We start from the raw sequence: 24,116 nt of genomic DNA, 5'->3' as shown, positions 1-24,116 counted from the left end.
TCACACCTTGGCACTGCTGGCAGGCACTGCAGCCAGGCCTGACAGGCTCTGCTTCCCCTCCCTGCACATCCCTGAGCATTGCCAGGGGAAGATGCACAGGGAACAGGATGAAAATGACAGAGGGCTGTTGATCGCTGTTGGGCCATCTCTAGGTCCAGTGGAAGGGTTTTCATTATGGTGGAAAACAGCAGAGGAACAAAGAGGTCAGGGAGCTTCCTCCTTGCTGACTGGCAACAGCTTCCCTGCCTGCCCCTGGGCTGGAGCAAAGACGATGCTTTTTCAGCCCCTCTGTTCTGCAGCCTTGCAGCTGTGCTGTCCCAGAGCACAAGTGAGCATGGCACAGCTGCAGGCCCAGGGCAGAGGATTGCTGTGCCCGTGAGCCCGGCCTGGCACAGGCACACTGGGCTCGGGGTGCCCTTGGTCAGCAGGAGGTTGCTGCGCTGCAGGGGACTTGGACACCTGCCTGCAGGAGCTGCTGCAGGGCAGGTACAAGCTGCAGGCAGAGCTGTGAGCCCAGAGCCCATGGCAGTGACACTGGTGGGGCTCTGTCTTCATGCCTGTCACTGTGCTTGCTCTGTCAGCTGGCACCCATTCCGTGCCAAAGGTGCTTTTGTGGGCAGGTTTGAACAGCAGTGCTGAGGCCCTGGCAAGTCTGACCTCAGTGCTGGCATCTGGAGGGTTCATGTTCTGATCTGGAGGCTTGTTCATACAGAAGGGTTTAGGACATGGCATGGAAGGGAGGAAGCCTTGCAGGAAAATAAAGAGAGGCCCTTTCCAACAGCATCCTCCTGCCTCTTGGCACTGTTCTTCTCCTGACTTGGCTGGACAGGCAAAGTTAGAGGGGAGTTCTGAGCCAACTGATGTTTCTGCACCAGGCCAGAGGTGCAGGATCTCTTTGGGTGCAGCTGTTTTCTCATCTTCCTTTTGCTGCTTAGAGTCAGTTGAACGCTTTGTCCTATTCTCAGACAGTGGGAACATAGAAACGTAAAGAGGCATGTCTTGTGTTCCCTTGCTCCATGCTCCTTAGAAGGGCCTTAGGAATTCTTTAACATCATTAAAATTTAGAGTAAAAACTATGGTGGCCTAGGGTATGGGAATGACCCAAGTGGCACAAGAGCTGAATGCCACAGAGATGGTTTTGGCAAAGTGCTCCTGTGCCTTTAAAATGTGACATATTAGTAGAACTTCGTGTTCATTTTAGGGTGCAATAGGTAAATTGATGTCCTTGAAGGGTTATAGAAATGGTTTTTCTTCTGCCATGGGGATGGCACTAAATGCCCTGTGCTGAGGCAGTTTCTTTTCCTGCAGGATTATTGCCACGAGCTGGTCTGCATCACTGCCAGGGAAAGGACAGTTGTGCCAATTCGGGCCATTGGTGCCCGAGCTGTGCTGGACTTCCCTGCCCAGCTGGACTTCTCCAAGTGTCCAGTCAAGGTCAGCACCCGGCAGACTCTGCTGGTGCGCAATGTCGGTGCCCGGGCAGCTCGGTACCAGCTGAGCACCCAGAGGTGAGGCAGCTCATCTGTCCCTGTGCAAAACACCTTTGGGAGAGGGCAGGGTTGGGGAAGAGCAGCAAAAGGAGCCAGAGCATTGCAGCTGCTGCCCTGCAGCCTGGCTGGAAGTGAGCAGCATGGATGGCATCTGCTCTTGCTTTCAGCGGCCTTGGAGCTTTCTCTGTCCCAGATTTCCTGGAGGCTGCTGGAACATGTTGGTAGCTGGCTTGCACCCTGCTGAGCACCAGCAGCTTCTGAAATGCTTCCTCAGCACTGTCAGCCAAACAGAGCCATTCTCTGGGAGGCCACAGGCACGTGGCTTTGCAGTGGTCCTGGAGGGGACCTCTGGAAATCATCTGAGCACACACACTGCTCAAAGCAAGAGCAGTGTCTGGGGATTGCAAGGTGCCACTGGGAGATCTGGGCCTGTCTTTAGATGCCATACAAGGAAACAGACATGTCAATGGACCTAGTTAAAAAGCAGAAGAAAAGAACCTATTAAAACCCCCTCCATCCCTTATCTTTTCTGCCTGTCAGGTGCAGTAGTGATTCATTGAGAGGATGGATCTAACAGGATGAGAAGTGTCTTAAGGAGCAGCTCACAATGAACAGAGAAAAGGCCAACATTTAGCTTGCCAGCCCCATCTCTTGGCAGTGGTTTTCATTGGGTTCTTACCATGTCAGGGATGTGTCCTTCACAGCTCTTCTATCTGTGGGCTCAGGGAACAGCTTAGTGATGTTGGCTGAAATTGAGAGGAGTTAAGTTTAGCTGTAGAGCCAGGTCTGTGTGAGAGATGACTGCTACAGCAGGAACAGAGGAGTCTGGTGGGTACAGCCCAGGGATGTAGGAGATGCAGGGGCTGATTTGCACTCAGTTTTTCAGTCCTGACAACTGAGTCCTGAACTTGGCTGGATCCTTTTCTCCTGATAATTTGAAAAGAAGAAGACTTGCCTTCTTTCTCAGGCAAGCCCTGAAGTCACCCCTAGGATGTTATTCCCATCCTGCCATCTGAAGGCAGGAGCATGGGAGCATGTAACATGGGGCAGAAGTGGGAATGGAATGGAATGGAATGGAATGGAATGGAATGGAATGGAATGGAATGGAAGGTAGTGCTGAAGTCTGGCCTGGGATTCCCCTAAGAGGCAGCTTCTCTGTTCTGATGAAATTTCTGGCAAAAGACTAAGAGAAGAATGCTGTGCCTTGCCCCCAGCAGGCCCTGATCCCCCCGAGCCCCAGCAGAGCTGCAGCAGTGCTGGCATCAGCCCCGGGGCAGATGCAGGAGCACGTGCACTGATCTGGCTCTGGGGCTGCTGGGGCCTTGTCTTTCCTCCCCTCCCTCCAAAGTCTCACGTCCAGCACATGAACATTGCTGGCCCAAGGCTTCCCCATCAGCCAGCAGTGATGTTCTCACCAGTGGGAATGGGAACAGCTCAGCCCATCACTGCAGCAAGAGGTCCTGAATGAGCAGAACCTGAAGCAAGTTCATCAGCTGTCACTACTGACATGAACAAAGTTCAGCTTGCCAGATGCTCTCTTTGTTTTTGTGTGTGATGCATTCATCACCAAAGTCCCCAGAAGACACTTTGAAGTGACACATTGACCAGCAGCAAAGCACCAAGGCCAGCAACTTTTGTTTCCTCCCTGGGGCTGTAGAAGAGCACAAAGCCCAGCAGCTGGGCCAAGCAAACAATTACCAGCCTGCATGACAGCCCAGAGTCCCAAACTGCATTGCTGGTAAACACAGAGAAACCTCCTGTTCAGCTTCCTTGATGTGCTCCTGCTCATGGTGCTTCATTTAGCTGGGATTGGACCCTTCAGACTGTAAATGGCATCCTCCTTTTGGGTCTTGTTTCCATGTCACTCTATTGCTCTAATCTGCATTTGCACTCTTTCAGAGTTTTGATTGCTCCTTTTCTTAGAGCAGCTTCCATTGAAATGCTGATAAAATGTGTCCATTTTAGGCTAAATCAGGATGTTTTCAAGGGCAAAGAAACCAAAGAACCACACTGCAAATTCAACAGTAACTATTCCTTGGTCTTCAGAGAAAAAAGTTCCTTCTCCCTGTCTGATTCCTAGGCTGTAATCTCCCAGGACAGGGAGTGCCCTAACATTTGCATCTCCTGAGATGAGGTTTATAGGCAGCAGGAAAAGAGAAATTCCTGAGGCAGTCAGTGTCAAGTTGTGCATGCAGATAGGTCTGAACCCTCTCTGTGCTTTTCACCAACCATTCTCTGCTGGGATTGCTGGCAGTGGGACCCTTGAGCCTCATTGCAGAGAGCTGGATGCAGAGTATGGGGGAGCTGAGGTCATTTTACCCCCAGGATCTTGTGAGGGCTGGATCTCTTCAGCAGTGGCTCAGTGGCTGTTTCTGATCCTGTCTGTTCTGGCTGTCTTCTGCTGCCTGTGCTTGGTTTGCTCCCTGCTTGCCCAAGGGAGCTGCAGGGAGCTGCAGTGCAGCAGGAATCTCATGGCCAGGTGTCCCCCAGGCCTGATGCCTCTCTTTGTGTTGCAGTCCTTTCTCCGTGGTGCCGGCCACAGGAGCTCTGGGCGCTGGTGACACCGTGCAGGTGACAGTGGCATTTCACCCGCTGGCCAGCGGTGCCCATTGCGGCTCCCTGGCCGTGTGCTGCAGCTCAGGTGAGTGCTGGGCCCTGCAGGGCACAGGACAGTTCTCCACATGGCTCCCTGCTGTCCCATCCCCTGCATTCCCTCTAGAGGTGCCTCCCCTGTTCAGCTTTACCCCAAAGCAAACTGAGAACTCCTTGGTGTTCAGGGGCTTGAGAAAGTGGATCCCCTCTAACAAAGGCAAAGATTTTGGACTCCTGTTTTGCTGGAGTTGCTGAGTGGAGGAAGGAGGATCCCTGATTCTCCACTACCATGTGGCTATGCCTGGGTGAAGTTTTATTTGATTCCTGGACAGTGCTGTAGGTGAGGTCTCCATCAGACTCTCTCCAATGCAATGGATTTCTTGCACACCTCTGTCCCATATGCTGCTTCTCCACTGGCTTGTCACAGACCCTTTCTCTATGTGGCCCTTACACATAGATGTAGTTTCTGCACAACAACATTTTCGGGCCCTCAAGTTCCTTTGTTGTGACAAATCCAAACAAATTTTTCCCTGTCCCCATTTCGCAGGCCGTTCACGCTGTTGCAAACCTCTCACATCTATCTCCCATTTGATTTCTAGACTGAGGAATCCCATTCAGTCTTAATGTAGAAACTGCTCTGTACTCACTAATCTTTCTTTTGTCCCTTTCTTATTTGATTTGCAATGCTCCAGCTTGGTTTTTCAGATCAGAACAATATAAAATATTTCAAGACTGATGTGGCTGTGGGTTTGGACAGGGAGATGATGATGATGATTGTCATGGTGCTCATTTTGTAGTGGTTTGTCACATTGCAGAGCCAGGCGGGTTGTGTTTCCTCACCTGTGTCCCCTCCTGCTGTGGGCTGTCCCTTCACTTGTTCCTCTGGGCCTCCTTTTGCTGCCCACCTGCCCCCAGGCATATTTGCTGGTCAGCAAGAAGGGATCCAAGGCATCAGGAGAGACAGGAGTCTCCTGGGATGCCCGGGGAGACCCTGGGCAAGGCAGGGCTGAACAGGGCTCCTCAGCCCTGTCACCTGAAGGACTTGGATGCAGAAATCCCGGTGACCTGAGTGGGTCACTGGAGCACATGGACCAATCTCCCTGCCCATACCGTCACCTTGGGGCCAAATCTCTACAAACACCCTCAGAAATAAGGTGTTTAAGGAGCTGCCCAGGACATCCCCACGCTCTACACACAGAGCTGTCAGGATGTGATAAATGGACTGATCCACAGAACTGCTCATTCAGCTCAAAACTGTGACACTTTCTTCTGTGCCCTGTGGTTTGCTCTGTTCCTTGTGCTTCCATCAGCCAGTGAGCTGAGCAAAGACTCCCCTTTGCTTTGTTCCAGGTGAAGAAAGAATCCACACAAAGCTCCATGGAGAAGCTGTAGATGTCAACATTGGGTTGAGCACAGATTCCGTGGAGGTTGACAAGACTTTCATCACCATGTCAAGCCACAGAACCCTGTTCATTGAAAACAGGAGTAACATCACAGCCCACTTCCAGTGGAAGGCTTTTCCTAGTGAGGAAGAAGAGAATGAAGAGAAGAGGAGGTTGGTTTGAAAGATGCATTTCAGTGAGATACAGGCCCAAGACTGAAACTGACGTGTGGCCTCAGGGGGTGTTGGTGCTTTGGAATGGTTTAGGCCAAGTAACCCATGCCTGGCACTGGGGTGTGTGTCCCTGGGCTTCAGGAGCTCAGCACTCAGCATTCCAGTTCATTGATAGTCCAGCCAGGGACGGCATTTTGGGAAGGAAAGGTTGATTGTGATGACTGGATTTCCTCAGGTTCTAATTGGGCTCTTGTCTCTCTAATCTCCTTTCTACATGACCAGGCAACATCCCTAAACATTTCCTGAGTTGCCAGTCCCTCTTTCCAAAGGTGATACACCCTCTTTTTTCCCCTTAGTTCCTTCAAAAGCTCCTTGCCCATGGGGGCTGGTTGTCTCCCCCTGTCCTGCTGTCAGAGAAGCTTTTGAGCTCTCAGAGCAGAGAGGATTTTTTTATGAGTGTAGATAGTGCAGGATCCTTTCCCTCTCAGGACATTCTACTGCCATGCACTGGGATGGGAGCCAAAAAGCTCTGGCTCATGAAAAGGTCTCTCCAGGAGTTTGCTGTCTCCCTCCTGCACAACAAAGTCCCTTTGCCTCTCAGAGGCTCTGTTTTCATGCATATTGCATATAAAACCTTGAATGTCACTGAAGGGATTGGGTGCCTGAATTCATCAATTTTCTTTGGAAGTGCTCTGGGATGCTCTTGTGAAAGGCAGAGCAGGGAACGGGGCAGGTCCAAAATGGAAGAAACAAAGAGTGATGCTGGTAACACGTAGCTGCAAGCCAGCTTGTTCTCCCCTTGCCAGGGAAGTGCTGCAGTGGGTGCTCTGTGATCTTTCTGTGCCTCCCCCGAGCAGCTCAGTGGGAGGAAAAGCCAGCTGAGGTGGCCGCTGGATTCTCCCTCAGCTGTGGCAGAGGCTTTGAGGCAGGAGCTTCTCTGGAGGGCTGCTGGCTTTGGAAACCTCTGCTGAGCTTGCAAGTGTGGAGTAAAAGTCCCTGCTGTGCCAGTGAACAGCAAGTTATCCTCTGATCCATGTGGGATTCTTGTGGCTTGGGCTCAGCCTTTGCTGGGGAGCTGCTGCTGCTGCTCCTCCCCAGGTGCTTTGCTCTCCTGCTCTCCCACTTCTCTCTGCAAATCTGTGGCTCATGAAACCATCTGCTGGCCTTGTCTCTCCCTGGGGCTGCAGGCAGTGTTTGCTGCAGCTGCAGAAAGAGGTGTCCCAGGAAAACTTCCCAGAGGAGAAAGAAACAGAGAAGGTGAAGGGCTTTAGTGGAGATCACAGTGCCCTCCTGAGCAGCATGGTCCAGGAGAAGATGGCAAAGGTGCAAGAAGACCCCATGCTGTTCTCCCATGACATTTTTGTCATTGAGCCAATGGTGAGTGATAGCTGAGAACATTCTCTTCCTCCTTCTCCTCCTCCCACCCGCCCTACTCCCTACACCCACCCCTTGCCCCGGCTGCGGTCACTGGGCAGATCCTCAGCAGGCCCCATGTGCTGGCAGGGAGGACATGGAGTTCCTGGAGCGGCTGCAGAGCTCCCTGCTCAAAGCATTTGTGCCCTGCAGGCTCAAGGCAGGGCTGGGAGCCTGACAAAGCCCAGCTCTGCTGCCAGGCTGGAGCTCAAGGCCCCGCCTGCGTGTCCTTGCAGTGTCACAGGGAGCAGTTCTTGTAGGCAGGGGCTCCCCCCACACGTGGGGCTCAGCAGAGGCTGTTGGAGCACTGCCAGCTCACACACTGACCTGAAGCTTGCAATGGTTCCCTGGCAAAAGGAGGCCAAATTCAGCCCAAGGTTAATGACAGAAATGCCAATCCCCTCCTGTGAGCACGCCTTGCACTAATTTCTGAGTCTGCCTTCCAGTGTCATCTGTGAGCCTGGACACAAGGGTGCAAGGTTGAAATGGGCCTTTGGAGTTCTCCTGCACACAGGGACAGAAAACCTTTTCCTTTTCTGCTGATGCAAGCAAACTGCCACGTGCTCCCATCCAGCAGAGCCCTGATTCTGAGTACTGGCATTGGGAGAGATGATGAATGCCTGGTGTCTGCACAGTGCAAAACCCCTTCTCATCTTGGAGTAAAGCCCCGAATAATCCCAACCTCTGCTTTCTTTCAAAACAGCTGAACTAATATTTGCATTTCAAGGAAGGGGACATGTTCTCCTCTTGCTTACTCCTATGGCCCATCTAAGGCTGAGAGCCAGCAGTGCACAGTGGCAGTTGCATCCCACTGTAGCTGACAGGAGCATGATGTGGCCAAGAGCTTGTGTCAGAGCAGCAGGAATATTGTGGAGAGTGGGAGCTGATCAGCTGAGCATTGAGAGCTGTGCTGAGCTGGGTTTGGAGTGTTTCCTTGGCTCCTCGTGTTGTTCACTCATCACTGATGCTCTAAACAAAGGCCTACAGGAGTGTGGTGAAAACAAGCAATGTGAAGTTTGCAGAGCAATGTTTTGCTGTCTCTTTCTGCTGTAGGAGGGAGAAATTGGGCCAAATTGTTCAGCTGAAATCAAGGTGACCTTCAAGCCCCTGGAAGCACTGGAGTATGGAAGTGTGGCTTACTGCAGCATCTCAGGTGCAGCTCCTTTGCCCTGCTTCTCTCCCCCTCAGTGAAGCCATGGTGCAAGCCTGAGCCCACTGGGCTCCCATGGAAGTGCTGGCAAGAGTCCCTGGTCAGCAGGGCAGTGCTGGCACATCCCCCCTGGCCCTGCAGCTTCCAGGGAGTCTCCCGTGCCAGGCCAGGGCTCAGAGTGCTGTGTCTGCCTGACTGATCCCAGAACAGCCCAGGCAGTGCAGGGAGAGGTTTTCATGCCATGGCTTTGCCAGCATTCCCTCAAAGGCCAGAGAGCTCCAGAGCAGAACAGCTTTAGTGAACAAGCACTAAGGCCCTCCAGGCCCCTGGCCTCCAGGATGGGTCCATTTGCCATGGATCCATCATCAGGTGGGAGGAGCTGAGTTAGAAATGGGCTCCCTGAGCCTGGATCACCTCCCAGTGCCCAGACAGCAGCAGAGCAGAGGTGGCTGAGCCCCACTGAGCCCAGGCTGTTTGTAGAGGGAGCCCCCTTGGCCAGCAGCTGCTTCTCTCCCTGTGTGGGAGTTGAGCCCTTGCAGCTCTCAGTCTGTGCAAATAGAACACAGTGCTGAGTGTCAGAAGGGGAGCACTTGGGCAACAAAGTCCTGTGCTCCTGGGCCAGGGAGTTTGGTAATTGCCAAACTCTGTATGAGCTTTGTGCCTGCACTGAATGGATTTCAAAGCTCCTCTAGGTGCATGAGAAGGAAACCACAGAATCACAGTGTGTTAAGGATGGAATGGACCTTCAAGATCATCTAGTGCCAAGGCCCCTGCCATGGGCAGGGACACCTCCCCCTAGAGCAGGTAGCTCCAAGCCCCATCCAGCCTGGCTTGGAACACTTGCAGGGCTGGAACCTCTACACCTTCCCTGGGGAACCTGTCCCAGTGCCTCACCACCCTCCCAGTAAAAATTTCTTCCCTTATATCTAGCCTAAATCTCCGTTCTCTCAATTTCTACCCATTACTCCTTGGCCTGTCACTACAGGACACCAGAGATGTTTTAAACTCAGCAAACGGGTGGCTCAAATTGGAAAGCAGCCCAAGGAATGGGTTAGAAATCAGGAGTCAGCCCCAAGGGATTTTTCCTGAGGGAAGAGAAGGGTGCATATCTTCTCCTGCAGCATCAGGAGCTGGTTGCATCCAGCTCAGAGTCAGGGACTAGCACTGAGGCAGCCTGGAAAATCCAGTGTGACAGAGGCAATGATTGTACTGCAATGGACATCTCTCCCCAGGCCGTGAGAGCAGGCTGCCCCTGCAGCTCAGAGGGGAAGGCCAAGGACCCTTGGTTGAACTCAGCTCTCAGACTCTGAACCTTGGGAACGTTTTTGTCAACACCCCCCATGTCTGTGAGGTGAGCAGCAGGGCTTGGGATGGATCCTGATGGCTCCTTTGGCAGCAGCAAGCCTGGTGGAGCTGTGGAATTGCTGCCAACCTGGGCACTTGTGAGCAGGGAATATTTGATGCACTGCTCAAATCTGGGGGGGTCAGAAAGGTGTGTCTGTTGTTCCTGAAGCCCCAGTCCCTGCTTTTGGGCAGCCTTCCTTAGGGATCAGCGTGAAGGCTTCCTGCAAAACAAGCCCTTGGCCCATGAACCCAGCACTGGCTCCAAAAGCTGCATGTTCAGAGGCTTTTGTGGCAGTGCCAGACACAAGGCACCTTTGCACTGGGCTCTGCAGAAGCAGCTGCAACAAACTGGCTGCCTTTGAGCTTCAGCCCTCTGCAAACAGCTCCCAGTCAAGTGTCCCTGCTTATTCCTGCAAGTGACAGGAAAGCCTTGGGAGTTCTCTCCCTTGCTGAGCAGTCCCTCACCACACTTCAGCCTTGCTGCATCTCTGGCTCTAGAAAGAGAAAAGTGTTCCTGGGAATTAAACAAAGGATTTTTCTACCTTTTTGCCTCCCCCCAATAGTGTCAAGCTTGCAAAAACTTCATGAGAGAGCAACTGAAAGAGGTAGAAAATGAGGCACTGCGTCATGCCAGACACTTTCAAAAGCTTGGCTGGGGAAGAGAAAGACACCCTGAGTTTTCTTACCAAGAGATGGTGCTGTCTGTACATTTTGATGCTGATGCCTCACTCTCAATGTATTGTTTTGATGGTATGGGAAAAGGTGAATGAGTAGATGGTGCTGTTGGAGCTGTGCTCAGTGGGGCAGCAGCAGCTCTGGGGTGATTCACTCCGCAGCTGCAATCAGCCCACGTTGCTCTCAGGGCCAGCTCCCAGTGAGCTGGGTGCTGCTGAGCAGAGGTGCACTGCTCTGTGTCCATGGGATAAGCCCAGGGTGACTGCAGTTCTGTGGAGTTGCCACTGCTCTGCATGAGAACCCAAAGGCAGAACTTGTCCTGTTGTATCTTTTGACTTCTGCCATTCAGCAGCACAAAGCATCTTCTGCCTTTGCTGGGTGTTCATTGCATCATTAGCCAAGAACTCACAAGAAGGGAAGGTTCCACATGTATTTCCACTTTGCTTTCTTGCTGCTGCAGGTGAAACTGATGAACCAAGGAGCTCTTGATGCTCCCTTCACCCGTATCCCTTCAGGCAGCAACGTGGGCTTGTGCTTCAAGTTTGCACCCGAGGAGGGCATCATTGCAGCAGGTGGGAGCCAGAGTGTCCAGATCTCCTTCAGTGCCACCGTGCTGGGGAGCTTTGAGGAAGAGTTCCAGTTCAGTGTGGCTGGATCTCCTAGGCCTGCCATCCTGACCATCAAGTAAGGACCCTGGCAGCTGGGTGGGCACATCTGTGGCTGTCTCTGGGACATCCCCCACCTACCTCCTTTTGGGCTGGAGCAGAGAAAAAAGGTCTGAATGTCTGCTCTGCTGCTGGCATTGCTTTAGTGTGAGGATGCCTCCTGCCCTGGGTGGTGCCTGGCAGCTGGAATGACTCCTCCCTGCAGGGATCTCCCTGTGCCTTGGGCCATGGCAGGCAGTGGGATGGATCAGCTTTGGGCAGCAGCTGCTCTGGGATGTCCCAGCTGAACACCCAGCAAGGCCCCCAGGGCTTTGCAGATGGGCCAGCCTGGGTGATTCTGCAGCAGCAGCAGTGTTTGTAAAACCTTGTGTGAATAATCCATGCCAGATGGGCAGCAGCAGCCTCAGCTCAGCTCTCATGGCCATGCTGTGGGGGACAAGCTGTGCTCCCAGCTCCTATGCACAGAGTGCTCTGGTGCCTCCTTTGCACAGCCAGCAAAGGGCTGATGTGGGAGTCAGGGAACTGTGCAGCAGGAACTGTGCCAAGGACTGGGGCACCATCCCGTGGGCTGGTGCCATGGCAAGAGACAATCCTGGCCCAGCCAAAGGGAGAAGGGCTGATCATAGGGGAGGCAGAGCTCAGTCCTCAGCACCACAGCAGCGTGAGGCCTTGGCCCTGCCAGCCTGAGCCATCTGCTGCTAGGATAATGCAGTGGAAGCAGGAGAGCTGATGCTGGCTGCTCTGCAGCTTTGGAGCTGGGCTGCTGCTCTTGGCAGGCACTGGCTCAAGGCAGTCAAGAAATGAAAGCAATCTGCACTGGATGATAGCAATAAGATAAGGGAGATGGATAAAGAAGAACAAGGAAGTTACTCCTTAGCAAGAGAAAAGTGGTGAGTAGGTGTGCCCCATAGTGGAGAAACCATGATGCTGGCTTTGTTTTTGGAGGAAAAGTGCTGTTTTTTTTCTTTTGGAAATCAAGAGGGAACCTTTCACCATCAAAGAATTGATTCTCCTCTGTCCCTCCCCCAAAGTGGTCCCTCCCCCAAAGTGGTCATGGGCTGTTTGTGCATAAGCAGCTTTCTCCTGGAGCAAGGGCAGGTGTCTCTTGTTGAGATGTGCAGAGCAGAGCCAGGGGCAGTCCTGTGAATACAACACAAGGCCCAGGTCACTGCTCCTTGATTTGGAACCAAAAGGCAGAGTGGGCATTGATTGGCATCAACCATGAAATCAACTGGTGAGTGTTGTGCAGCTTCAAGTGCTGATTTCAGTGGATGTTGGTGACTTTTGGAGGGTGTCTGCTGAGTTCAAGGCCAGGTGAGGTGCTGTGCTAGATTCAGGACAGCCTTGTTTGCTTGTTGCAGCTCTTGCTCTTGGCTGTGCCAGCTGGGGCACTGCTGACAAGCTGGTCCTTTCCTCTAGGATTCATCTGTCCCCTGGGTAGAACTGTTGCTGCTCTTTCCAGAGGATGTTTGGGAATGCCCTGGATTTGTGTCTCAGAACCCTGTCTGTAATGATTGGGTGGGTCAAACTCTCCTGAGAAAGCTCCTCCATGGGAACAGCAGTTGCAGCTAAGAAGGAGCAAAGCAGGGCACCTGTGGCTGGAAGGGCTGCTTACAGAAGTTTGTGGGCACACCTTGATGTCCATCCCCTTGGAGATGGGGAAACTGAGGCACGGAGCCCTGTCTGGGTGTGTGTTCAGGGTCCTTCATGGGACCCCCAGCAAGCCGGGGGCTTCTCCTGCCTGCCCTGTGCCCAAAGCCCATCAGGGGCTGTTGGCTGCTGCCACTTGGCGTGAGCTGCCCCCTGTGCACAGGGCCCTGTGCTGAGCACACGGTGCTGTGTTGGTTGGAAACCCAGGGTGCCCTGAGCCCAGGTTTTGTGCCCCCGAGCCACGACAGCCGGACCTTTGCAATCCCTTTAACCGAGCCCTTTCCTGCTCTGTCCTCGGCCTCCAGGGGCAGCGTCACTGCACCGAGTGTACACTTCGACCTCCCTGAGCTCGACTTCGGGGACATCTCCTTTGGTGAGTGTTGCCTGGGCTGGGACACAGCGTCAGGGATCTGTGCCTTCCAACAGAAAAGCATCCCTCACTCCTGGTCTGCCCCAGCAGCCTCTTCAGGCTGTCAACTGCAGGGCTGCTGCCTCAGGGGGCATTTTGCCATTGTGAAATCCAATAGGAGCAAGGAATAGAAAGTCAGTATTTTCTGGTGTCTCTGTGCTGCTTGAAAAGACAGATGTCTGCCAAGGAAGGTGGGAATCTTCCTGCAATGGAAAGATGAGCCCCTCCCTCCCAATTATTATCCCTTTGAAATGACAGGGCTCCCAGGCAAAACTATGGGAAAAGGAATAACAGTTCTTTCCTAGACTATCTCAGGAGAGCACAGACAAGAAGGCAAGAACAGAGGTTTCCCAGGGGCCAAGTCCCGTTTTTCCCCTTTGGTGGAGTTGTGGTCACAGCAGGAGGAGCTGTGGGCTCTGGCAGGGCAGGGATCCCCTCCCAGCCGGTGCGGGAAGGGAAGGGAAGGAGGGAATGCTCCTTTTGCAAACCCCCAAAGGGCAGGGGGATGTGGGCAGTGCCCAGCAGCAGCAGGCAGGAGCGGGGCAGGCAGGCAGGGTCGATGGCAGCGCTGAGCTGCAGCCAGGGCAGTCCCGGGCCAAGCACACAACCTCCCGCAGCAGCAGCGGCCGAGCTGCGATCCCCGAGCGGGAGGAAGGGAAGCTCCGCTCCCTGCCCTGCCTCAGCTCCCACTGCACAGCCGCCCACGGCATCACGCCACAACTCCCAAAACCCCCAACGGAAAAGCCCAGCCCAGGGCCAAAACCCCCCCAAACCCCTATCCCCCTTCCCAGACCAAGGGCAACATTCACTGCCAAGCCTAAACCCAGAACAATGAAGTTCATGAACTTCTGATGGAAACTCATTGCCTTTCCTGAGCTGCTTCTGCCCCAGCCTGCATCACCACGGAGGCACTTGTCAAGTTGCCTTTTGAAGAAATGAAACAAGAAAGGCAACAGATGGAAATATGGTTCTGAAGCAGGAGATTGATCCTGCTGAATGCCATTTCATTCCTAAGGTCTCTTCAGCTGAAGGCAGCTGTTGTATCTTTGCTTCTTTGTAACTGTTGACTGTTGTCTGCATGTGCTGGCCTCAGTCTCATTTGAGGTTTTGACATCTGGGTTTGTCCTTTTTGTGCCTCTCTTTGCCTCCCTGCTGGAGTCCCTGCTGGAGCTGGCAGTGGTCACTTGGATGGGCACAGAGAAGCTCTGGGCTGCAGCTGCAGTTGTTTTTTCTCCCCATCTGTGTTCCAGTGACTCTTGGTGAGCAGGCCTGGGGAGAAGTCTCCTCCCCACAGAGCTGCCAGCCCAGCCAGATGTGCACTGCAGAGCAGGCTGTGGCTGCTCTGCGGGCTCTGCAGGACATCCCCACCATGAGTGGCTGTATCTCTGGCTTTGTGGGGTGGAAAGCAAATCTCAGAGCTAGAGTGGGGGAAACCCTTGCAGGCAGCAATCACAGTGAGCAGCATGGCTGTGATATCCCCGTTTGTTGGGTGAGGTGGGACCTGGTTCCTAATTGCTAATCTCAAAGCAAGGCTTGGGTGTGCCCCCAGTTGAGTGGGCTCTGAGCTGTCACGTGCTCAGTCTGTTTGGCCCAAACCAAGAGATGCCTTAAGGGTCCTGCAGAGACAAGCTGCATTAGGGTGCTTTGCATCACGTTCTAGTTCCTGATTCCATCCTCACTTCCTTTTGCTGTAGCTTCTTCTCAATGACGACTCACTGTTTATATGTCTTGAAAACGGTGGGAGTGTTGGCAGGCTGACCAGGGAATTTGACAGCTTGAATTCTCAGAGTAAATGCTGGGTCTGGGTGCACACTCATCACTGAGAGAGAACTGGTGCTGGTTTGGGGCAGGTGAGGGAGCTCCTCCCCATCACAAAGAGAGAAGCTTGCAGTGTTGAGCAGGGCTAGGAGTGGGCATTTTCAAGGCTGCAGTCTGGAATCTGTGTCAAAGGGAACTCAGTGAGGATTCATTCCTCACGCAGCTTCTCGCTGAGCTGTAGTTCAGCTAATAAAGAGCTCAACTCCAATCCCACTTTCATCCTGCCAGGATATTCCCCCCAGGATCATGCCCTAATGGGTGCCTGAATGGATATTTGTGTCCTTCCCCAGGCTTTCCCTACACGCGGCGCTGCCGCCTCACCAACAGCTCCCCGGTGCCCCTGACGTTCCAGCTCCGCATGTCGGACGATGGCACGCAGCCGGCTGTGGACAGCGTGGATCAGATCCGCAGGGACACTGACCCGGCCTGGAGGAAGGGAATCCATTTCTATGTGGAGCCCAGGGAGTTCACCATGAATCCCAGCCAAGGCACCATCCTGCCCCAGGGACACCAGGATATCGAGGTACGGCAAGAGCCCAGCCACAGACGCTGCAGCACCAGGGCTGAAGCTGCACTGCGGTGTGGGAGGGCTTTATCTCTGGTGCCAGCTTTGAGCATCCTGGCAGTGAGAGATCTGCACTGCTGGGAGGCTTCTGCTAGCTGGCTTACTCGGGATGTTCCTCAAGGAGCACTGTTTGGTTTCCAAATTCATATGCTGAGGTCACATACCTTATGGTCAAGGCCTGAAGCCATTCTTGTGTTTTTGAGAGCGATTTATTTGATTGCAAGTGGGCAGAGCAAGGATGAGGGCAGAAGGTGGCCGTTAGAGAGATGTCATTGGATAAAGCAGTTAGCTTTTCTTCTTGGTCTCATTTCCCCTCTCCTGGGGAGCAGAATGATGTGTGTTCACTGCAGGAATCTCCAGTGGGGACAAAAAACTCTGCAGCCATGAACTGCCCAGCACCTCCTGGGCCACACTTTGCCCTCAGCTTCCTCCTGTGAAGCTGAACTCGCTGTGCTCAAGTCAGATTTCCTCTGCATGGATGTCATTGTAGTTGCATTTCTCATTGTAGATGAAAAATTGGCCCCTTAATTTGAATGCAGTGGTGCATAGAGCTTTAGTCTAATGTTTTAATGTAGGTGACCTGTGGCCTGATAGCAAGGGGTGTTTAACAAATCTGGCATTGCCAGAAGGCTTTTGTTACTCTGAGACTGTGCTCTACACATGGAGCAGCAGAAGAATTAAGGCCAAATCCTCCCTCACGAACTGGAGGATATCACCCGTGGGTAATGAGCTTTTGTAAGGAAGAATTGACTGTTCTTCTCTTCCACCAGGTGACCCTGTGCTCCAACACGGTGATGGAGTTCTACAGGAGAATGCTGGTGGACCTGGAGGGTATTGGCAAGGGAGTGGCAACCCTGATCCTCACAGCCAGGTACCAGCCCTTGCCTGGCCCCCCAGGCGCTGCCTCGCACAGGCTTTCCTGGCTGCAGCTGCCAAGGAGAAATGCTGCTTAATGGCCTCATGTTGTGCCAGCTGGACATGGGAACAGCAGTGCTTGGGCAGCAGCCTGTGGTGAAAAGCACCCCTGCTCACAGCCAGCACGGTCCTGGGCCCTCTGCTAAGGGCACCAGGAATGATATCATTTCTTGGCCTGGTTTTTGGTGCTTGAGGTGGAACAAATTTCCCGAGGGCCTCCTCTCCTTCTTCTGCAAGAGGTGGAGTTGTGCTGGTTGTGAGCACCGTGCACTGGTTTGGGCCACACCAAGCAGCCTGCTGAGAGTCAGGGTCTGGCTCTGTCCATGAGGGCACATGGCAGGGGAGAAGTGGCTCCCAGCAAGAGTGGTGAGGGCAAGGTCTTACGAGGGGAAAGCAGCCCTTGATGTGGCAGGTCAGCTCCAGTTATTCTCCTTCCCTCTGCTTCCCAATTTGAGCTTTAATGTTGTCAGGGTTGAGACCAAAAGTCGTTGTTGCTGCAGCAGAATTCCATGCTGCTGTGCTGCTGTGGGTGTCAGTTGAATGCCAAGAGGGATGCAGCTCCCTGGTGCTGTTCCCTGTCCCAGGCAGAGCCATCCAGGCAGTGCCTGGGCTGCCATTCTGTAAAGCAGGTGGAGCTGGGGCCAGGCAGGGCCTGGAGCTGTGCAGTGAAGGAGCCAGGGAGCTGCAGGGCCTGGCAGGGGCTGATCAGCCACTCTGTGGGGCAGCTGCTGTCTCGTGCCCTCCAAGGCTGAGGCAAAGAGCTGAGTTCTCAGGCAGGGCAACAGCACCATGGGAGAGAAGGGAGTCATTTGTACTGAGACACTGGAGTTGTGTGTTCCTTGAGCCTTAGGGAGCACTGATCCTTGTTGGGAAGGCTCCCCCAGAGCTCGTGGCTCACTGGGACTGTTCCAGGAGTCCTTGCAAGCCTTCTTGGGTAAAGGAGGGGCTGAGGCAGCTGTGGCTCAAAGTGCTCTGCCTGGGGCACTGGGCAGCCTCTGGGTGCTGCCTCTCAGGGTTTGCCCCTCCTTGACAAGACATGTTGGAGTGGGAAGGGGTAGAAGGCAATTTATCCCTGTAGGGCTGTTCAGTGTGCATTTGACAGTGACCAATGTGTTCTTCTCCATTTCACAATCTTTGGGGGGAAACGTTCTCCATTCTCTCAGTATCTCTGATTCCCCTGGGGTCATCTCTTTGCCCAGATGTCTCGTTCCTGAGCTCCAAGTGTCCCCCCAAGTGCTGCTGTACGATGAGTGCCACCTGAAGGTGCCATATGAGAGGAAGCTCATCATTAGGAATCCCAGCCACCTTCCTGGCTGCTACGGGCTCATTCCCCAGGTTTGGCATCACATCCACCTCCTTCTGTCAAATATTACTGAGGAGATTATTAAGGGGGAAAAAAGGGTTTGGACAAGACCTTGCTGGTTTCTCTTCAGTCCTAAAGATCTGCTGAGAGCAGGATCCTACCTGACTGTAAACTTTAGGAGGCAGTTGAAGCTCCTGAGGAAACAGTTGATGTTCTGGTCTTCAGGGTGTTTTCTTGTGGGAGATCTTAGAGGGTTGTGAAAAGCTGCTGCATCCACTGACACCAATGCCTGTGCTGGCAGCCTCCTTGCAGGATCCCCTGGGAGTGCTAAGCCTACAATTCTTGCATCTTGTTTGTGCCTTTTACCTTTGTGCTGGGGAGTTTGAAACGTGTGTTTAAGTTGCTGTTGCCGTGGATGTTAAGGAGTCTAAAGTTTCTTCAGAGGTGCCTCTGAAGTTGCATTTCATTCTGTCCCTTCCAGAAACGCAAGGAGGACTCTGCTGTGCTCTACTCCAGCCCCAAGCCCTGTGGGATTGTGCAGCCCCAGAGCACAGCAGAGATCCCAGTTGTGGTGGAAGTGCAGGCCCTGGGCACTCATCGCACCAACGTTGTCATCGGCGTGTTCGGGGATGAGAGAAACCCACTGGTGAGGGCAAGGGGAGATGTGTGCCTGTGTGCAACTGCTCCTGGCAGGGTGCACAGGGACAGGGATTCTGCCGGGGAAAACAGGCCCAGGCTGCTGGGGAGAAGGACAGGAGGATGGGTGGCACAAACAGCTCCTGCCTTAGAGGTGGCAATCTCAGTGTCTGACACAGAATGGAGTTCGGCTAAGCTGGAATCCAGGGGCATTTCAGTTCATTCTTCTTTCAAATGCTGTGAACTTTGGAAACATCTGTTTGAAAATGTCATCTCTCTGAGCACAAAAGAGGGCGTCAGAAGACTTCTGGGAACCTTGAGCTTTCTGTAAATAAAGGAAAGCTGACATTTGAAGAGTGGTTGCAAGGATTTAAACTTCTATTAAAACATATGGAAATGGCAATGCCAAATTCCCTGGATGGCACCAAACATGTGAACCTGGGCCATTGTGGCACTGCCTGTAAATCAGTGAACAGGAAGGACAGGCAATGCAGGCTGTGCCAGGGAGCCTGAAGTTTGACAAAGCAGTTGCTTTCAACTATCAGGCTGCTTCCCTCAAAGAGGAGGTTTTCTCCCCACCAGAAGAACCAGTTGTTTAACTGTCAGCCCGGTCTTAACTAGAGATTTCTTGCAAAGGTAAAAGCTTTGGGCCAATAATTTTTAGTTTGAAAGGTTCTCTCTTACCTTAATACTTTTCAGTTTGGAGATGAACATGTAATTTTCTTTTTCCCCAGAAGCCCAGCATGTCAGCTGGAGAGTGGTAGCTGTCCCTAAAGAAATAACTTGAGCAGGGTTGAGCTGCTGAAGGTTTTTTAGGTTTCTCTGTTGTTTGTTTTGGGTTTTTTTAAAATCTTTCTTGCTTGCTTCCTGGAACAGAGAGCACAATTACGGAGCTCAGGACATCTGGCAGAAATCTCCCCAAGCCCAAGGCTGGCAGAGCTTGGCAGGATCCCAGCACCACAGCCTGTGTATGTATGGATGGATGGATGGATGGATGGGGAATGCGACCTGAGTCGCCTGGGAGTGTTGGAAAATGTCAACCAACCCCCCATTAGTGTCAGGGGAACATTCCTGATAAATCCCTGGTGGAGCTGCAGAGTTTCTGGCCTTGGGCACTGGGGGGGCTCTGCTGGCTGGGCACTGGCTGGGTCTGCCCCTCGGTGCCTCAAATCTCACCTTTTTGCTGCCTTCTCTGTCTTTCCCTGTCCCACTGTGCTTTTTGCATCCCCACCAGGTGTTCATGCCTGTCCTCTGTAGTTGCTCAATGCAAGCAGTTGCAGCTGCTGCAGCACCTCAGTGTCATCCCTGGGCTGCCTTTAGAACAGACCTGCTCCAGCCTGGATTGGGAAGGGCTGGATCAAGCCATTTCTCAGTTCAACGTGCCAGCACCCAGCCAGGGGCTGCATCCTGGCCAGGAGCTGCTCGTGCAGGTGTCCCTCCCTCCCACTGCAGGTCCCTGTTCATAGTTATCTTATTTTCCAGAGATGAGCTCTACCCACCTAAATTCAAACCCCAGCCACCAAAGGAGAAGAAAACCAGTTTGGATTCCCTGGCATCTCAATGGAGGCACTTCAGGATTGGACAGGAGGATACAGCCAGAGCCCTGAAAGAAGTGCAGGATTTTACCCACTCTTCAGGAGCAGAGGTAGATTTTCTTGTACATCCAGTGCTTGTGTTGCCTCCCCAGCCTGCCAGCACCAAGTCCTGCTCATGCTGAGCTCCCTTTTTGCTGCCCTGCTCTGCTGTGCCCTGCCAGCGGGCTGGGCAGCAGGGCCAGTGGCTGGACATGGGCTGAGTGGGAGGGAGAAATAGGAGAGTTTTCCTTGGAGAAGCTGACTCAGATCCTACAGACCTGTGTTGAGTGTGGGATTTTTTTGCCTTGTTTCCTTCCCAATGTAAGATGAGGCTTTTCTCTGCATCATCATGGTAACACCTCCAGCTTCCCTCCCAGAGCAAGCTGGGATGAGTCCTGATCTCCATGGAGCCTCTTCCCAAGGCAGCCAGACTCCCTGTTTGCAGGGCTCTGCTTTCACCCAGAGCTGCTGTTGCACTGCTGGCCCTGAAGCTGTCTTACAAAGGGAGACTTTGCAAAGTGGCTGTCTCTTCCTCCCAGCACAGAAAATGGCTTGTTTTTCAGGTGCCAGCCCCAACTCCTGAAAACCCTCACCTGCCACAAGGCTTGGAGGGATTCAGGTGCTCCCTGGATGTGGCGCACACTCCCCTGGGAGCGGAGAAGGCAAGAGGGAATCTGTCTCACTTGCCCATTGTCAGTGTGGCAAGCAGGGCTGGAGCTGCCAGTGCCACTGGGGGCCCTCAGCATTGGCCACAGAGGGGCCTCCCATCCCTGCAGGCCCATCACAAAGGGCTGCTGAAGCAGCTGCTTGTTGGAGAGCCGTGCAGGACACGTTGTAGGGCTGCCCGAGGACACTGTGCAGCACCTGTGGAGGGCACTGCTCCCCCTGGAACTCCTCAGGTGCTCCACAGGAAGTTTTTGCAGGAGCTTTTGCTGTAGCACCTTGAGAAAGCAGCATTTAAATCAGAGAGGGCAAGAGCCTCAGGAGTCAGATGAGCTGGGCTGGGCTCCTTCCCTCAGCTCCAAGAGCTCTCACTCTGAGTCTCCTCCTTTTCTAAAAGCAGGAAGTTTTGAAACTTTTTAAAGGCAAGTTGTGCATCAGAGAGAATTCCTACTGCCAGGAGACATCCCAAGTCACTTTTATGTAATGTACTAATTAATGCATTGACCCGTGACAATGGGAGAAGATTTTCCCCATGGTCCCTGCACTGGTCAGTGGCATGGATGCAGGATGCAGTGAGGGTGATTCTGGCAGGGTTTGGGGAATAGGCCCCTCTGGCTACAGCTGCACTTTGCTCCAAGATGCTCTTCTGCATCCATTGCCATGCTCAGCACCTCAATCTCTCCTGTCTTCCACCCAGGCTTTCAGTATCCTGCCAGTGTCAGGTGTGCTGCAGCCAGGAGAGAGCCAGCAGGTCTCCTCCACCTTCTCTGGCCACCTCAGCAGCACCTGCACTGTCCCGGAGCTGTGCCACGTGGAGGGAGGCCCCAGCTACGAGGTGCTGGTGCCCGGGGAGGTCTCACGTGTCAGCTCCTCCCTGAGCCCCCGGTGGATCAACTGTGGCTCTCAGGCCCCTCTCAGGGAGAGGTGAGTCAGCCTTCCATGGGTTCCTGCTCTGCCATGGGTTATTGTCCCTGCAGGGCTTCCCTGCTCCATGGACTCTGAGCTCAGAGGTGCTGCATAGCAAAGGCCAGCAGCAACATAGGGATGGCCACTCTGAGCTCCCTGGCTACCTTCTCCTGTTGAGACCGAACATCTTCTTCTCTATTTGAGTGCTGAGCCCTCCTGGCTTAGCTGCTGCCTGCAGGGAGCTGGGCTCTGGACTTGCCTTGGCACTGCCTCTAGAGGTGTCTTGAAGTGCATGGTGTTGAGTGGCATCTTCTTCATCACCTCCCTTCTTCACCAAAACAGTGGCATTGTGGTATGGGCAGGCGTGGGGCACAGAGCAAACCTTGCTTTGGGTCCTGCTCCTGCCCCAGATGAAGTCCTTGCAATGCTGATCTGCCAGGGTTCTCCTTATGGTGGGACAGCAGCCAGAAAAGCTCATGTCCTTTAGGCTCCCCTGCAGCTGCAGCAGTGGGCAAGCACAGGAGAAGCTCAGCTCCAGCAAGGCAGCCCAGCTCAGGACACACAGGCCAAGGGTGGAGCTGGGAGTGGAGGCTGCTTCAAGCCAGCCTGTGTATCAGGACTTCTTCAGGCCAGGCTGAAGTTGGTTGCATGGGGAGGAGAGGGACGAGGCTGCTTCCAATGGTTTCCATGGCAGCCAGCACTGGTTTGCTTGGTCACAGCTGGGTTCCAGCAGGAAATCTGGCTGACAAGAGCCTGTCTTGCAGGAGAGGAGTTCCTGCAGCCTTTGCTTTCTGACTGATAGGATTGTTCTCATGAAGGAGCAGGCTAGGAGTCGTTAAAACCAAAGGTCACGGACAGAGACTCTCTAACTAATTAAAGTTAGGCAGTGGTGTGTTTATTAACACCGGCGGGAGGCACCAGAGCTGTCCCTAAAAGGCGTGACCGCGCTGTCCAAGGTTCTTTGTCCTCTCTTTATTGCCCAAGATCTTACATACAATACATCTGCACAACCCCAGCACCTCCCATCCCCGCTGTGTATTCAAATGAGGTCATTGGTCCTTCACACCTGTGCAATTCTTCCCTTGAACTGGGTCTCGAATTGGGTCCGTGGTCTTAAGGGATGAAGTCAGGAATGTCTTCATCAGGTCTCTGTGACCCTCTGGCACGATCCAAGGCCCCTGCTTAGTGTCTGATTGACATCAAGCCCAGGTGCTAACCATTGTTCTCCTGGTTTCAAGATGTTCTTATAACAGTTCACTTCCTCCACTTCCTTCTAGAAAGAAGCTCCTAATGGTAAACAATAGAACAATCAGCTCCAGCTTAAGCATCTCATAATCATTAACCTATGGTCTGCCTATCTAACTTACATCCTGATCAATGGGAATTGCTTCTAAGCCTCAGCTGAAGTCTGAACTCTCTAAAATCATGCTTCAGCTATGCCCAGGAGGAAGGGGGCTGAATGAGCTGAGTAAGAATTGTAGGAGAGATAAGCAGATGTCAGCTCTGCTCTAAACTAGGAAGCCAGGAGACAAAGGGCGTTTTCAGGCACCAGCACAGAGAGCTGGTGGATCACCCTTTGGCAGGGGCTGGAGGGGTCTGGCTGTGCCTTAAGAGGGAACTTGCACAGTCAGGAGCTTATGATGGAAAAACTTAGGTTTGGCTGGTCCTGGAGGTCCCCTTTCACCAATGGCCTCACTTGGGATTTTCCCAACATCTGTGGGTTGAGAAGAATTCATGGAAATGGCTTCAGGGTCAAGGAATGAAGTGCAGGGCCATCCAGGACTAGGGAGCCCAAGTTTCTGGTGGTGACTCTCAGCCATGTTTTCTATTTTGTTTTATTTTGTCTGCAGAAGGGAGCTGAAGCAGTCAGGTAAAAAGCTTCAGGAGGAGGCAAAAGCCTTAGAGGCGGAAGAGAGGCAGAAGGATGAAGAGAGGCAGAAGCAGGAAAAGAAGGGTGTCTCTGTGGGGAAGCAACCTCCAAAACTAGAGAAGGGGAAAACCAAGACCCCAGAGAAGAAGGAAACCAAAATCCCAGAGAAAAAGGAAACCAAAATCCCAGAGAAGAAAGAAACCAAGGCCCCAGAGAAGAAAGAAACCAAGGCCCCAGAGAAGAAGGAAACCAAAATTCCAGAGAAGAAGGAAAGCAAAGCATTAGAGAAGAAGGAAACCAAAATCCCAGAGAAGAAGGAAACCAAGGCCCCAGAGAAGAAGGCAAGCAAAGCATCAGAAAGGAAGAAAAGCAAAGCATCAGAGAAGAAGGACACCAAAGCCCCAGAGAGGAAGGAAAGCAAAATCTTACAGAAGAAGGAAGCCAAAATCTCAGAGAAGAAGGAACCCAAAGCCCCAAAGAAGAGGGAACACAAAGCCTCAAAGAAGGGGGGAACTGAAATCCCAGAGGACCCAGCTGAGCTGGAGAACTCTTTATTCTTTATTCATACGACTCATTTTACAGTTTGAAGGACCTTGTGTGCAACTTTAGTTAGTTCATAGATTTCTTGCCAGTTATTCTATTATTGGTTAATAAAATAGATTTTACTTGTGCATCAAATCTCTCTATTGTATTGTTTACCTGTTCTCTTCACTGATTCTCATGGGACAAATCCCTTGTTGTTGCAGGTGTATTTGTTTTTCACCCTCAGAATAGATTGGTCACAAAGTCTCATTCTCACAATAGCTTCACATGGGAACTTGTAACTGCTTAGCTGTACTCAGAAGAGATGACAGGCCAGCTATTAACATGGCAGAACAAGGCCTGATTTCATATGGCCTTTCTTTTATCATTATTCTACCTGT

The 24,116-nt window shown here is 52.8% G+C and overlaps 1 protein-coding gene across 1 annotated transcript; it reads left to right on the top strand.

Moving 5' to 3' along the window:
* Positions 1–5,530: 5,530 nt before the first annotated feature.
* On the top strand, positions 5,531–21,345 carry LOC143696276 (hydrocephalus-inducing protein homolog). Its single transcript, XM_077192228.1, has 9 exons — positions 5,531–5,637; positions 6,825–7,014; positions 8,104–8,203; positions 9,433–9,551; positions 10,680–10,903; positions 12,840–12,907; positions 15,052–15,284; positions 16,097–16,197; positions 21,198–21,345. Exons 1-9 carry the CDS (start codon positions 5,531–5,533, stop codon positions 21,343–21,345), a joined length of 1,290 nt encoding a protein of 429 aa, XP_077048343.1.
* The last annotated feature ends 2,771 nt before the right edge of the window (positions 21,346–24,116 follow it).

This window comes from Agelaius phoeniceus, chromosome 32 (assembly GCF_051311805.1).
Source record: "Agelaius phoeniceus isolate bAgePho1 chromosome 32, bAgePho1.hap1, whole genome shotgun sequence".
NCBI lineage: Eukaryota > Metazoa > Chordata > Aves > Passeriformes > Icteridae > Agelaius > Agelaius phoeniceus.
This window is presented reverse-complemented; position numbering and strand designations above follow the sequence as displayed.